Source organism: Triticum aestivum, chromosome 6D, assembly GCF_018294505.1.
Source record: "Triticum aestivum cultivar Chinese Spring chromosome 6D, IWGSC CS RefSeq v2.1, whole genome shotgun sequence".
Classification (NCBI taxonomy): domain Eukaryota; kingdom Viridiplantae; phylum Streptophyta; class Magnoliopsida; order Poales; family Poaceae; genus Triticum; species Triticum aestivum.
Window position 1 is genome coordinate 469,751,714 of NC_057811.1, and position 14,561 is coordinate 469,766,274.

Here is a 14,561-nt window from a genome sequence, read left to right on the forward strand (position 1 = left end):
AGCTCATGGAAATATTTTGGGGCCATTTGAAGATGTCGAAAAACATCGAGCTTTCAAACGGACCCGTCCGGCTACCGAACACCTTCCGTGGAACATGGTCTATTTTTTGACATCCTTGAAATGACTCTTAACTTTTTCAATAAAGTTGCCATGCCCATGATAGGCCTCCATGTCTGGTTTGGACGACTTTCGACATTGTATGCAAGTTGCAACACATCTAGCCATCTATCGGCCTTTTTTAATCGAGAAAACTCCAGAAAATGCAAAACTTGTCGAACACCCAAAAAAACTTGGCATGGTGTCTTGAATTGGTCATGTAAGGCTATGAAAAAGGGGGTCATTCCAAGAATGTTGAGAAACAACGTGGTCTCAGACAAAGCTTCTAGTGGGTGTTCGACATGATCTCCCCCCCCCCCCCCCCCCCCCCCCCCCCCCAATCTTCAACATGCTCTGTCTTTGTACATCTTTGAAATGACCCCAACCTTTTGCCACCAGGTGGGCATGCCTATGGTAGGCATCCATGTCAAGTTTGGACTTTTTTGACACCGTATGCCAGTTGTGAGACGTCCCACCATTTACTGGCCTTTTCTGACCGAGAAAACTCAAGAAAACACAAGTCGAAAACTAAAACAACTTCTCAAGGTGCCCTGAATTGGTCAGATAAGGCCATGTAAAATTTTTGGGGACATTTCAACGATGTCGAGAAACAATGTGCTCTCACACGAACCCTAACGGGGCTCGCGGCAGTCTGACGAGCGGGCTGCCGGACATGGGGGAAGATAATGGAGATTTGCTGCGGCCGGCTATAGACTAGTCAAGGATATCTGTAATCCATGTCATGAGAATGGATATTTGCCAGCGCCGTCCGTGGACTAATTTTACCTTAGTCCGGTATAGTTTTTTTAGTTAAAAATTGTTCAAAAATGTAATGAATTTCGTCTAGTTTATATGCGATCAGCCGTATCTGTATGAATTTCGTCAATTTAGTTTAAACAAATAGTGGTTGAAATGTAGGACGTCGATAACTCCCGACCGTTTGGTCTGGGAGCACCCGAGACCGAACATTTGGTTTGGGGGCAGGAGGGGCATCGATCGAACAACTCAGTTCGGGAGGAGAACGCACCAGGCCTCATCTTATTCCTGTGAAAAGAAAAACGAAAAATAAAGCCCATATTAAGTTATAACAAGTAAAAAGCCCAGTTTTTCTGTGACTAATAAACACTGGTCTTTTGCACAAAAAAATTGCCATGGACTTTTGCCATTCTTTAAAAAAATTGTCATGTTCAAGTTTATGTTTTTAAAATGGCGCAAAAAAGGAAGAAGTTGCCATGGAAATAAATTAAAAAATGTCATGGCTACACAGGTATATTTAAGATGGTACGTAGTAACATTTGCCATGTTCTACACATGTAATTTTGCCATAATATTTAAATTAAATTGTCATGCTCTTTACAATAAATTTGACATGGCAACTTAAAATAAAATCTGCAATGGCAACTTAGACTAAAATTTGCCATGTGAAATAAAAGTTTTTTTCTCTCTGCTAAATAGATGAAACACCAGCAAGTGCTAGATCTTTCAAAAAAAAAAATTGCCATGGCAAAAAATGTAGTTAAATTTGCCAGGGCAAAAATGGAGTAAAAATTGCCATGACAAAAAATGAATTAATTTTTGCCATGAAAAAATGGGATTACTTTGGCCATGGAAATAAATTAAAAATGCCATGGCTATACATGTATATTTACCGTGCTACATAGTTCAATTTGCCATATTCTGGAAATGTAAATTTGCCATCATATTTAAAGAAAAATTCACATGCTTTTTACAATAAATTTGTCATGGCAACTTAAACGGAAATTTTTTTCCATGGCAACTTAAACTAAAATTTACAGTGTGAATAAAAGTATTTTTGCCATGGCAAAAATATGGAGTAAAATTTGTTAAACAAGGGCATGACAGAAGCTGTGGATGTTCTTAACATTCACAAATTTTTCCATCGTCATTAATTTTTTTTGCCATGTTTAATTATAAAATTTGCCATGCATCGTAAACTTTATTTGGCATGGTCATTTCCTAAAAATTGCCATCGTCTTGGCTAAAAAAATATGTTGCCATGCAAAATACATGAAACTAAAAAATGTCGTGGTCTGCAAACTAAAATTGCCATGATCAATTCTAAACTTACCAAGATCAAATAAAATAAAGTTGCCATGGTTAATTAATGAGAAATTGAAACTTGCCATCATGTGTGAACCAAAAATTGCCATGGTCAATTACTAAATTTACCATGATCAAATGAAAAATAGAGTTACCATGGTTAAATTTAGAATTTTGCGATGATTCCTGAACTAAATTTGCCATGGTTTTTTTGCCAAAAAATTGCCTTCGCCTTGGCAATAAAAGTAAATTAGCCATGTCAAATAAAAAGTTCAAATTGCCATGGCAATAAAAAATGTTTGGCCATATCATGCTCGATCAATGATTGTAGACTTTGTTTCTTCTTCAATTGCACTGAACTAATCAACCAAACATGCATACAAGGACTAGATGGATCACTTCGACAGTAAACTGAACATGACATTAACGAACCAAAACAGAGATTGTCTCAAGCAATCGATTAGATTTGATTGAATCAACATGAAAGCAACATCAGAACAGGTGGATTAGCAGCAATTATAAATGTCTGATATGCTTGGCACTCTGTTCTACTAGTACTGAATTGCAGTGCAAAAACACAATTGACACAAAAGCATGGCAGAATACTGAAACAACATTGGTGGACTGGATAGATCAATCAGACTTGCGGCTTCAAACAAAAATCGCAGCGATGAGATGGATGGATGCATCGTGTACCTCCAGCAAGCCCCAAATGGAGGGATCAACGGCTGACGACGGCACTCGGAGCAAAAGCGGGAGCGGCTGCACAAGAAAACAAAAGCGAAAGCGACCGCCACCGCCACTCGACGTCCTCCATAGCCGCCAGCTCCCCTCAGCGACCGTGTGCGACGACGGGAGCACCCAGCCCTCGGCCCCATCGCTAGCCGCTCCCTCTCCTCGAGTGTCGCGGCCGCCTCCATATCTACCGGCTATGTAGCCGCCTGATGCAGCCATCCCACATCCTCGCCGCCGTACCCGCGCGACCCGGCAAAGCGACGCCACGAACGGGTCCCCGCTGACCAGGCCGCCGCGCCAGGATGTGGGTGGCCAGGGCGACTGGCAGCGCCACGCTGCTCGCACTCCCGGACGCGGCATATGCGCGCGCGTGGTGTCGGACGGTGCCCTGGACGTGCAGGAGGAGCTCCCAATTCGCCGGAATAGCTCCTGCCGGTCGCTGCCCCCTCCCGCCAGCCGCATCCTCGCCGCCGCCTCCTCCCGCTGGGCCGCCGCCGCCTCCTACCGCAGGGACACAACCTTCCCGCATCCTCTCTGCCGCACTAGCGCGCCACCCGCCGCCGCTCCAATCGCCGGAAGAAATCGCCGATGTAACCACCGGGAGGATAACGTGAGGCTAGACTTGGGGGAGTGGGTGAGGCAGTGCTCAGGGGGAAAGGATAAGGTACCCGGTGCGAGAAAAAACCGTTCGCGTGAAATCGCCTTCAACCCGAACGAGTGCATGTGACGACGTGGCAACGGGAGACCATCTAGATTCGTGCAGCGGCTATAAGACTAGTCACAATGGGAGTAACTTAACTAGTAACATCACACATTTCAATACAAGATTGCTTATGTGGCAGCTAATTAATGAGGAGAGAGGGGTTTGTGGTAACTTAGCTAGTTACTGTAACATTACACATTTCAAGACATAATGAGTCTATGGCCTAATAAATGAACTCTTTCATGATACCACTCATATGTTACTACCCACTATGGAGGTAGTAACATAGACTAGTAACATCGGCAAGTTACTACTCTATGTTACTCCCCACTGTGAGCAGTCTAAGCACGTTCGGCTCCAGGCCCAGAAACTCTGAATGTTCGGCAGTTATTGATCCCGGAAATGTATGCGAGCAAGGCCGGCCTCTAAGAGCAACTCCAACGGGGCGACTCAAACGGACGCGCGCTTTGTCCGCTTTTTGTCCGTTTGGGTTGGCCAGGCGGACGTGCGCGTCCGCATTTTAAAATGGGTCGGCTTGACCGCCCAACGGGAAGGCCGACCCAAATGTGCTGGCGTGAAAAAAAAACAGGTTGCACGAAATAAACATATTAAACATAAAGTGGCCGGTCAACCGGCCAAAGTCCACCTAAATCTAATAAACATTAAATAAAACATTAAAAAAAGTCTGCGCCCGCCTGCTGCCGCCCCGCACGCTGCCCTAGACGTCGTCGGCCTTGCCCTTGCCCTCGACGCCGCCGTCGTCGGTGAGGTCGATGAAGACCGGAGCAGGGCCAGCCCACCCGAACGCCGCCTGGTACGCTGCCAAGGCAGCCTCCTCCGGCGTCTGCTGGGGCGGCGGCATTGCGGCAAGCCGCGCGCGCTCCTCCTCCTCCTCCTCGAGCCGGAGCGCCTCCGCGTCGCGTTGGAGCATGGCCTCGTAGCGCATCCGCTCCTCGCCGTCGGCCTGCTCCTGGCGGAGCCAGTGCTCTTTCCATCGCTCGAGGTGGGCCTCCTCCTCCTCCGGCGTCGCAGCGAAGTGGACGGGAGGCGCGCTCACCCACTCGCGGTACTGGCCCGTCCACGAGTAGGCCTCCTCCGGCCAAGTGGGTGGAGGCGGGGAGCGCTTACGCAATGGCTCCGGCTCCGGCTTGGGCTGTACGGGTGGCGACGATGGAGGCGGCGGCACGAAGAGCGGGGTGTGGACGGAGTCCCCCGCCGCGACAGGGCAAGGGCTTGCTCCAGCCCATCCCAGTGCGCGTCCTCCTCGATGCGGCTAGCCTCTAGCGCGTGCTGTAGGGCCTCCTCGAGGGCGGCTTGGTACTCCGCCTCCGCCTCCATGTCCTCCGGCTCTACCTCCGGGGCGGCGGTGGGAACGGCGGCGGGACAGCGTCGACACCCGAGCGCCGTTGCTCCTCGTGTTCGAGGGCGAACCAAGCCTCCCAGTTAGGAGAGTCGGCGGCGTACTCGGGCAGCCGACGCTGCTCCGGCGTGAGCAGCGCGCGGCGCCGGCGCACCTCGTCGTCGTGCGCCCGCTGGGTCCGCGGAACCGCCGGCACCGGGATCCGGTTTGGATCCAAATGCCAACGGTGCGGCAGCGTCACGTCGGGGTAGGGGAGGGGCTACCTGTACTCCCAGTGCCACCGCGCTTGGTGCACCGGGATGTGCAGGCGCCCGCGTTCAGGGCGGAAACGCGCCGGCGGTGGAGGGGGAGGGGGAGCATGGGATGACGAGCGCCGGGGGTGCCCTTGCCCTTGCCATTGCTGCTGCCGAAGAGGCCCATGGCGCGCACTAGGGTTTGCGGTCGCCAGCGAGGAAGCAAAGGGAGTGGTGGGGGCCAGATGTGGACGGGAGAAGTGGATGAGGCCGACCCCGCCGCACGCGTGATTAAAAAAGGACGCGCGCACTGGCTGACGCGTGGGCCCGCTGTCGGTGGTCGTCATAAATAAGACGACCGGTGGCGGTTGGGTGGCCGCTAGGTGGGGACGCGGCGGACGGCGAGGAGACGCGCGGCGCGGACGCCAGGCGGACACGATTTGAGTTTGGGTCGGCGCGTTGGGCCGCCACTTTTGTCCGCGCCGACTCAAACGGACACGGGCGGACGAAATGGGTCGCCCCATTGGAGTTGCTCTAACATGAGTGTTCATGGACTGTCCGCGGATAGATAACAAAGCAAATTTGCAGAGCGTTGGAGATGCCCGGAGTATAGCGGCAGAAGGAGGGAAAAAAGTCGCGGGAGTGAGAACCGCCCACCCACTTTGCCTGCACCGCACCGCACCGGGGCCGGGTCCCAAGTGGCGTGCCGTGCAGCGCAACAGGCAGGGGCCATCCGATCCGATCCGACGGTGACGGAAACGCGACCACCACGAGGACAACGGCCGCGTTGGCACCGAAGCTCGTAAATGGGCGGCGGTCCCGGTCCGGTCCGGGTCGCCATCGGGCGGCGTTGCCTGGCGATCTTGACGAGATCACCGGCAGCGGCACCACCGATCCGATCCCCCTCGGAGACTCAAGAAGATCGGTATAGGTGACGGACATATATGCGGCCGATATATACTCCCTCCCTGCTCCGCACGCCTCCCTCCAACTCCAAGTCCCAAATCAACCACTCCAACCAGGCCGGACCGATCCCCTGCTCCAATTCCTAGATAAATCGGCTTCCGCTTCCGCAGTCCCCTTCCTCGCCCCACTAGGCCTCGACTGACGCAGCGAGGGAGAGCGGATCGGCCGGGGACGGCGGCGATGGGGAACGCGTCGTCGATGCTGACGCAGTACGACATCGAGGAGGTGCAGGAGCACTGCAGCTACCTATGTGAGCGCCCGCGATTCGCCATCAATTTCTTCCTGCTCCGTCAATTTCCCCTTCGATTTGGCGGTGATTTGATCGATTTCTGACGCGTCTGAGTGTTTTCTCCCCCCTGAATCGAACGAATCGAATCCAAGTCTCGCAGCAGGAGATCGTGTCGCTGTACGAGCGCTTCTGCCAGCTCGACCGCAGCGCCAAGGGGTTCGTCTCCGAGGACGAGTTCCTCTCCATCCCGGAGTTCTCCACCAACCCGCTCTCCAAGGTCCGTCTCCCCTCCTCCTCTCGTCGTCGAGGCGCCGAATTTTGTTCCCCTGTTCGCTTTGTCCCTGTCGTGCCAGCTCCAGATGACTCACTGACTTACTGACTGGCTGTAGTACTAGCGCGTGCCCACGAAGCAGACCCTTCTTGTTCTTATGCGCTGTCCTTGGATTATACTGTACACAGCACTTGCCTGTACTACTATTTTCCTACTAGTATTGTCTACAGCTCTGTCGCCAGACATGCACTTAATACTGATTTGCATAATAACTGGGATTCCTCAGCAAGAAGTTATAATTGGGAAAAACTGATCAGGGTTCCCCACTCAATCAAGGAGCTACGTGCATCTGAAAATGCTATGCCTGTTGCCTCACAGAACCTGCACGCAATCAATCGATCGGCATAGGGAGTTTTACCACGGTTTAACACATGTGAAACCTGAATATCTCTATGAAGCCAAGCATCTTCCACATCTGCTTGGAAAAAGCCCTAGCTATCTTTGATTTTGGATACCAATGGAACCATATTTTTCAGTAAACAAAGGCTTATCAAAGTTCAAAGACTGGTATAATGCTTTTGCCAAATAACATAGCCTGTTGACTTTCTTTACTCAGTTTGACTGTTTTAGTTATATTTAGGAGATTCGGCAGTGTCAACTATGGACATGAGACTGATTTTGAGCTTCCATTTCTTCTATCTGCAGAGGTTGTTACGTATGGTTGATGGATTGAACTTCAAGGAATTTGTTTCTTTTCTCTCTACCTTCAGCGCAAGGGCCAGCCTTCAGCAAAAGATTGAGTGTAATGCTCATCACGTTTCTTTTCCTCTTTTTGCTGTCTATCTTGAAAGGAGTATATGTTGGTTTGGGTCTCTCTGATCCTTATGATGACTAATTTGCTGGTCTGGTGTTGATTTAGTTTGTGTTTCATTGAACAGTGATATTTAAGGTGTATGACATTGATGGCAAGGGGAAAGTATCCTTCAAGGACCTGGTAGAGGTTTTACGGGACCTAACGGGCTCATCCATGTCAGAGCAACAAAGAGAGGTTCTTATTTGATTCAATCCTGCATTTGATTGCATATTACATTCACTTGCAAGTACACTAACTAAATCAACAAGAACAAATGTGGTTCTTTCCTTGTTTCCTTTTCAAATAATTAGTACCCTGCCATCATAAACACATCAATTGTGCATAACTTGTTTCCAAAGTGAAGGGAACCCTGACACTAAATTGTAGGTTTCTTCATTGCAGTAATGTTCAGAGTAGTATGCTTTGCAGTGCAAATTCCTATGTTGATATTTACTACTCCCTCTGTTCGTAAATATAAAGAGCATTAGCTAGAAAATATAGCTTTGTGTGGAACCAATCTTTGTGCATCTAAGAGCTCAGTAGCCAGATTTCATGATTTTTGTAGATCCACAAGACATAGCCTGTAATTAGTGCCCTCTCTGACCATTTGCAGTGAATAGTTTTGCTATCGTTTTGAACTTGATGCATAATATTCTTTTCAAGCTTATTTACAGCACTATTTATAATCTCATCTACAAGTACTAACACTATTTGAGCTGATGCGTTTCAGCAAGTACTAACAAAGGTGTTGGAAGAAGCCGGGTACACACAGGATTCCACGCTAGCATTAGAAGATTTCGTGACGGTACACAGCTAAACCTTGTTTTCCATTCTTATCATGCTGTGGCATATTCATCTGAATAAGGAAAAGCATAGCAAATCCAGTGTGTCTACTACTAGTACTCATCTATGAACTGATTTTACAGTTCTATATTGCTCTTGTTCCGTACTGCTGGACCTAAAGCGAAACTAAACTACTTTGTGACGCGGTTTCAGATCATCGACCACCCTGGCCTGAAGATGGAGGTGGAAGTGCCCATCGACTAAGTGAACGGCGAATGCGGATTTGAGCAGACGAGGACGCAAGAAGCTCTCTCTGTCTGCTGGAAACAAGTGTCCATAGCCAATAGAGCGTGTGACAGAATAGAGTGGGAGCTCAGCGTTTGAGCTCTTGTGTGCCTGTCTACACACATGCCCAAATCTTACTAGTTTTGTTAATAGTGCAATTCAGCGTCACTTTAGTCCATTTTTCTTTCTGGTTTGAGGGGATTAATTATTGCATGCAGTGTCATTGTAGAGTGAATCCTGTTACAGTTTCCAGACTTTGAAAACAGACTTGGGACTTGTTTACGGGATCACTGATGCGGGCTTTACCATGGTCTGGTCCTTCACCACGGGAGGCCAGAATTTATACGGAAAACCAACCATCTTGGGTTCATATGAACCAGATACTTGTAGCTTCGGCCAAAGTTCGTATGTAGGATCTGAAATTTTGTGAGAAAAATCATGAATGGCAACGCGCAACATGTGAAAATTTAGAACTTAAATATAACTTCTGCAGAACAAGTTATGCTGTACTTTTCCTGGCTAAAAAATGGTCACATGTATGCGTCTTCATATCCTCAAATTTTATGATTGTTTCAAAAAAAGTATCTGAAACTTTTTCATATGCATTTGCTTAGAAATTCGTTCCAGCCATTAGGTCATCTCCAACGTGGACCCCTACTTTGTCCTCAAATGTTTGAATTGGACGGTTCGAAACATGGGCCCTTAATTTGGGTGGGGCGTCCACGATTGACCCCAAATCGATGGGCGGAGTAGGGGAGCCTGGATGTACTCTATGTTTCAAACTATGACAGCCTGGACCCATTCATTTTGATCGACAGATGCCTTGGTTTTTCACCGGCCGCCTCCACTTCCCAGTGCTTCCTCCTACCCTTATCTCTACATTTTAAGTTGTCGCAAACCTCCCCTCGACGCGCCCCCACCTCACCCTGCACAAGCCGTGGCGAGTTGGTGACTCCTTAGCAGCGATCCCTCCACCTTAGATGCTCTACTTCCTCATCGCCAGCACCACAACGTGCTCCAGCCATTGCGTGCCCCTCTCCGATGCGTAGATTGTGTTCATGCTACCGCCGCCGTCAATGAAGAGGAAGCACACACCGCCCCATGCCAAGAAGGGCCAGACTCACCGCTTCTCCTCCAAGCAAGCGTACGTGGAGGAGTGTGCCGCTCATCTCGCCAACTGTGCAATGAAGATTGGGCGTGATCTGGAGAACTGGTTTTGCAGGTTCGTACCGTGTCATTCGTGGAAGGAGCAAGAAGTGGAGAGCGACATGAGTAGACCGTTAGGCGCTCCTCCTGGAGACGGCTCGGGCGCCTTGCCCCGGTCGCCCAGGGCTCCGGCCGGCGAGGGCTGGGAGGTGGTTAGGAGTGGTGCTGGCTCCTCCCCGGCTTGGTCGCGGCGGGACGCGGCGGTGGGCTCGGTGGTGGCGTCAGTAGGAGGTAGGTTCTGGGCGTTGGCAGGAGAGGAGCCGGAGGATGCGGACGGCGTGGATCTGGAGTCGGAGGCAGGGCGGCCGGTGCCTGAGGGCCCGTCGTTTGGTGATTTCGTCGCCTACGCGCAAACCGAGGGGAGCGGCGCCGCTGGGGCGCGTCGTCGTTTCGCTCCGGGCGGCCGGGGACCGCGCGCCGTCGCTGTTCGGGCCTGGCAGCCCTCGCGGACCCCGGTCAGGGGGGCGTCTCCTGGAGATGCCGCGCGGAAGATCAGGTCGAGGGCGGCGTCCGCGATGCTCGCTCCAGTGGCCTCGGAGGCTGAGTGGCCGCGCCTGCCGTCGCAGGTGGCCGCCGGTCAGGTGACGGAGGCGGAGGAGGCGGCGGCAGGGCTGTTGGCGGAGGACGATGGCTCTGTTTCCTCGCAGGCTAGGGTTGGCACTGCTGGGCCTGGGGCCGTGGTCGGGCTAGTGGGCCGTGGGCCGGCCCCGTGCCTGGGACGGGCGGCGAGGGTGTGTCTTGCCTAGTGGGGCCCACACATCAGCCTGCGGGCGGTGACCTGGTTACAACTGGGCCGACTGGCCCGGATAGGCCCGCGCCAGCGTTTCCTAGGTCTAGGCCCAGCCACGGCACATATTTATGGCTGCGGCGCGGCTGTCTCGCCCCCTCGCTAGGGTTTCCCGCAACCAGAAACGAGGTGCGGCGCCTTGCTCACCTCGCCAGATCCATTCGCCCCACCCCCCTCCTTCGCTTCCCATTTCATTTGCAGCGGCGGTGATGAGCGATCGGCGCATGGAGAAGAGGCCGATGGAGGCCCAGGACCTGGATGGGGAGCGGCGGCGGGAGAGAGACCTGCGGGAGAAGGCGTCGAAGGAGATGCGCGCGAGGCAAAGTGGTAGATCCGACCGCTACCAAGAGCAAGTGGGGCGCGAGGGGGATTGGGGTCCTCCTCCCCCCTGGTGGATCCAGCAGCAGGAGAGAAAGAAGAAGAAGAAGGAGATGGCGCGTCGGCGGGAGTTGGAGCGGAAGCCAATGGATCACCCTAACTGTGGTGGTGGCCATGGGGATCCACTGGCTAAGAGGCCCAGGGCGGCTTCCGCCCCCCTGACGGTGCCGCTCCTCCCTGGATCGAAGGGTACGGTGGACGAACCCATTCCAGTGGAGGATGTGCCGAAGGCCCCGGAGGTGGAATGCTTCAAGTGCGGGCGACTTGGTCATTTCCAGTCGCAGTGCAAGTTCAAGCCCTTGTGTGTGCTGTGCAAGGAGGAGGGACACGCATCTGCGCACTGCCCGACGAGGGGTCGGCAGCCTTGTTTGCAGATCATGGGTAGCGCAATTTCTGGGGAAGGTTTCTTTTGTCTGCAGTTCGAAGAGGAGGAGGAATCCGAGGGTCCACGGCAGCTCTCTGTTGGCAACGCCGCCATCCTCTCGGCTGAGCCTGGACGTCTGAGCCTGCGGATTCTTATCCAGGAGCTCAACCACATGGTCACGGGGGACTGGGACTGGCAAGTCACCCAAGTAGGAGTGGACGATTTCATGGTGGTGTTCCCTTCAGCGGATCTCCTGCATATGGCTCGGACTAGTGGCAAGCTTTTCCTTTCTATCAACGATATCATTGCTAGGGTGCGTGATGTGGAGCAAGAGGTGATCCCCCTGATGGTGATGCCAGAAGCTTGGGTGCGGCTCTACGGGATCCCTGAGAAACACCGCAAGATTGAGCGAATCAAGGAGGCTTTTAAGATGCTGGGACGCCCGATCGTGGTCGACGAGCTTTCCCTCATAAAGTTGGGGCCTGTGAGGATGAAACTGGCTTGCAAGTCGCTGGCTAAACTTAACGGCACGGTCGAGGTGTGGTTTAATCAAGAAGGGTACTAGATCAAGGTGGAGGTGGAGCGGCTGCCGCGGAGGCTGGGGGACGGAAGTGGTGCGTCTGGGGCGGGCCCATCCGCCCCCCTTTCAGAAAGCCAGCATGGTACGGGCGGGCAGCTCAAGCTCAAGCCCGGGACAGCCGCGGTGATTCCCTCCAAGCAAGTTGTTAAGGGTGCGACAACGGGCAATTCTGGGGCTGGGGTGCCCCAGCAGGTGGCGCCGGGCGCGGGAGCGGCCCCGGCTGGCCAAGATGTGGCGATGGGCGAGCTGACTGAGGAGCCCGAAGAGAGCATTCCAGATACTTCCATTGACACGGAGACTTGAGAAAAGTTGGGTGTGCTCGCTACTCAAGACACTGCTGTTAGTTCCCCCCCCCCCTCGCCCGCTCCCTGGATTAGTCCTTCGACCAGTACGGCTCCAACTTGCAAGTTCCAACCAAGCCTGTGCCCTTGCCGCTGGTGTCTAAGGAGTCAGACCCTTTGACTGCCTCTCCAGCGCGCGTAGGGGGCTCGGGGTCTGGATGCGAGGTTACTGACCTTACCCCGGCCTCGGGCAAGAGGATGTCGAGCGGCTCCGGGCGGCAGGCCAAGAAGACAGCAGGGAGGAAGCCAGGGAACAAGACGGTGACCAAGGAGGCGGCGGGTGCGATCGTTGCGCTGGGAGGAGAGCTAGGAGCGGCTCTGGAGGCGTCAGGGCCGGCGACCAAGGCCAAGCGTTCGAGGGAGACTCCGGTGGCGACCCGGGCTCCTAGCGCGCGCCAAGGCCAAGCTCGGGGACTTGTCCTCGTTGGAAAGCGCCAAGCTCCGTGCTGCTGACAAGAACATGGACGTGACAGGTAACCCTACCCCCTCTTACAAGATCTTAAATGCCTTCTCTGACGTCCATCTAGCTGAGATTCTTCACGATAGTGGCGTTGCACTAGATTCCTCGCCTTTGGATATCATTCCCTTAGTTCGCGCGCGTGAAGATGCTCAGGCCGCTCTTGCGGCTGCTGCCGCCCGTTGTGCGGCTGTGCAGCCCGCAGACGGTCAGGCTGCGGTACCAGTAGGGGCTGGTGCAGTAGATTTGCCCACCGAGGAAGACGAGGCCGGGGTGGCCTCGGACTTGCCTTCTTCCAGCCGTGCGCCGGCAAGGAAGCGTGTGGCCAAGGCGGTGAGCTCTCGTGGAGTTCGCCTGCGTAATCGGGTTATCTGATGAGATACATCTTCTGGAATATTCGCGGATGCGGCCATGGGGGGCGGCGTACGCAGCTCAGAGAGTATATGTCTAAAGAACACATAGATTTTGTAGCGCTCCAAGAGACTATTAAGGCAGATTTCACGTTTAGAGATTTAGTGGCGTATGATCCTTTGCAGCGTTTTGATTGGTTTTGGACCCCTTCCATGGGGCATTCTGGAGGTCAGCTGATGGGTTGTAATAGAGATATTTGTGATGTTATTGCGTGGGAGCCGGGTTTGTTCTATATTGCAGCCACTGTTCGTCACCGGGTATCCATGGCTACTTGGGTGATTGTCAGTGTCTACGGGCCGGCGGACCACGCGAGGTCTGCAGATTTCTTGGGGGAAATCACAACCTTGGTCGGGGCCAAGCGAGCGGCCAACTTGCCCGTCGTTGTGGGCGGGGACTTTAACTTAATCCGCTCGGGGGCGGACAAGAGCAATAGCAACATTGACTGGGCTAGGGTGTCCCTTTTCAACAATGCTATTGCGGCCGCGGCTCTTAGGGAAATTGCGCGGACAGGTGCAAGATACACTTGGACTAACAAACAGCGGGTTCCAGTGCGTTGTGTTCTCGACCGTGTTTTTTGTTCAAGCGATTGGGAGGCCCTGTTCCCCCTCTGTACCTTAGTGGCCGAGACGCGCATTGGTTCAGATCATGTCCCTCTAATTCTGTCGTCAGGGGAGGACAGTAGGCGTCGCAGCCATAGATTTTTCTTCGAGACGGCGTGGTTCGAACACGAGGGCTTCTGTCAATTGGCCACGACTCGTTGGGCCTTGATTGGAGACCAGGTGGGGTGCCAAAGAGGACCAGTAGAGTTCTGGTCCTCTGCGGCTGCGGCTTTGCGGGCTTTCCTCAGGGGATGGGGGGCCAACCACGGCAGCGAGTCCAAAAGGGAAAGGGAACGCATCGTGGAAGAAATCGCGAGTATAGACGCGCAGGCGGATGCCAGACCTTTCTCTGGCGACGAATGGGAGCACCGCTACTCTCTGGAAAACCAGGTCTTGGTTATCCTTAGAGCAGAGGAGGAATACTGGCGACGTAGGGGCGGAGTCAAGTGGGTCGTGAAAGGTGACGCCAACACCGGCTACTTCCACGCGTACGCCAATGGCCGTAAACACAAGAGTACCATCCTAAGACTACAGTCGGAGCATGGGACTCTGGTGTCCCATTCTGAAATCGTTAAGCACATCTTCGAATTCTTTGTCGAGCTGTTGGGAACAGCCGAAGAGAAAGGTTTAAGTCTTAGGGAAGACTTATGGGGCCCGGAGGAGAGGGTGTCTCAACAGGAAAACGACGCACTCATGTTGTCCTTTACGCCACAAGAGATTGACCTAGCGCTTGCGGGCATGAAGAACGACACGGCTCCAGGCCCGGATGGCTGGCCGGTAGAGTTCTTCAAAAGGTTTTGGCCTTTCCTTAGAGACCTTTTCCAAGCTATTATTAATGGCTTCGCCCTAGGTACGGTTGACCT

At 53.0% G+C, this 14,561-nt stretch overlaps 2 protein-coding genes across 2 annotated transcripts; one reads left to right on the forward strand and one right to left on the reverse strand.

Moving 5' to 3' along the window:
• Window positions 1-453: 453 nt before the first annotated feature.
• On the reverse strand, window positions 454-3,569 carry LOC123145971 (uncharacterized). The gene is made up of 2 exons (XM_044565517.1): window positions 2,854-3,569; window positions 454-1,140 (listed from the first exon to the last, which is right to left on the reverse strand). The coding sequence occupies exons 1-2, from the start codon at window positions 3,352-3,354 to the stop codon at window positions 1,135-1,137; spliced, it is 507 nt and encodes a 168-aa protein (XP_044421452.1). The 5' UTR covers window positions 3,355-3,569; the 3' UTR covers window positions 454-1,134.
• Window positions 3,570-6,000: 2,431 nt separating this feature from the next.
• LOC123145972 (calcineurin subunit B) lies at window positions 6,001-8,857 on the forward strand. Its single transcript, XM_044565518.1, has 6 exons — window positions 6,001-6,404; window positions 6,536-6,660; window positions 7,360-7,456; window positions 7,593-7,702; window positions 8,238-8,312; window positions 8,504-8,857. The coding sequence occupies exons 1-6, from the start codon at window positions 6,335-6,337 to the stop codon at window positions 8,552-8,554; spliced, it is 528 nt and encodes a 175-aa protein (XP_044421453.1). The 5' UTR covers window positions 6,001-6,334; the 3' UTR covers window positions 8,555-8,857.
• The last annotated feature ends 5,704 nt before the right edge of the window (window positions 8,858-14,561 follow it).

Excerpts from the sequence above, each read along its gene's own strand:
- LOC123145971 (XM_044565517.1), bottom strand. The coding sequence starts at position 3,354 with ATGCGGCTGGCGGGAGGGGGCAGCGACCGGCAGGAGCTATTCCGGCGA.
- LOC123145972 (XM_044565518.1), top strand. The coding sequence starts at position 6,335 with ATGGGGAACGCGTCGTCGATGCTGACGCAGTACGACATCGAGGAGGTG. Across the intron at positions 6,661-7,359 it reads CCACCAACCCGCTCTCCAAG|AGGTTGTTACGTATGGTTGA; the intron begins GTCCGTCTCCCC and ends TTCTATCTGCAG. Across the intron at positions 7,703-8,237 it reads TGTCAGAGCAACAAAGAGAG|CAAGTACTAACAAAGGTGTT; the intron begins GTTCTTATTTGA and ends GATGCGTTTCAG.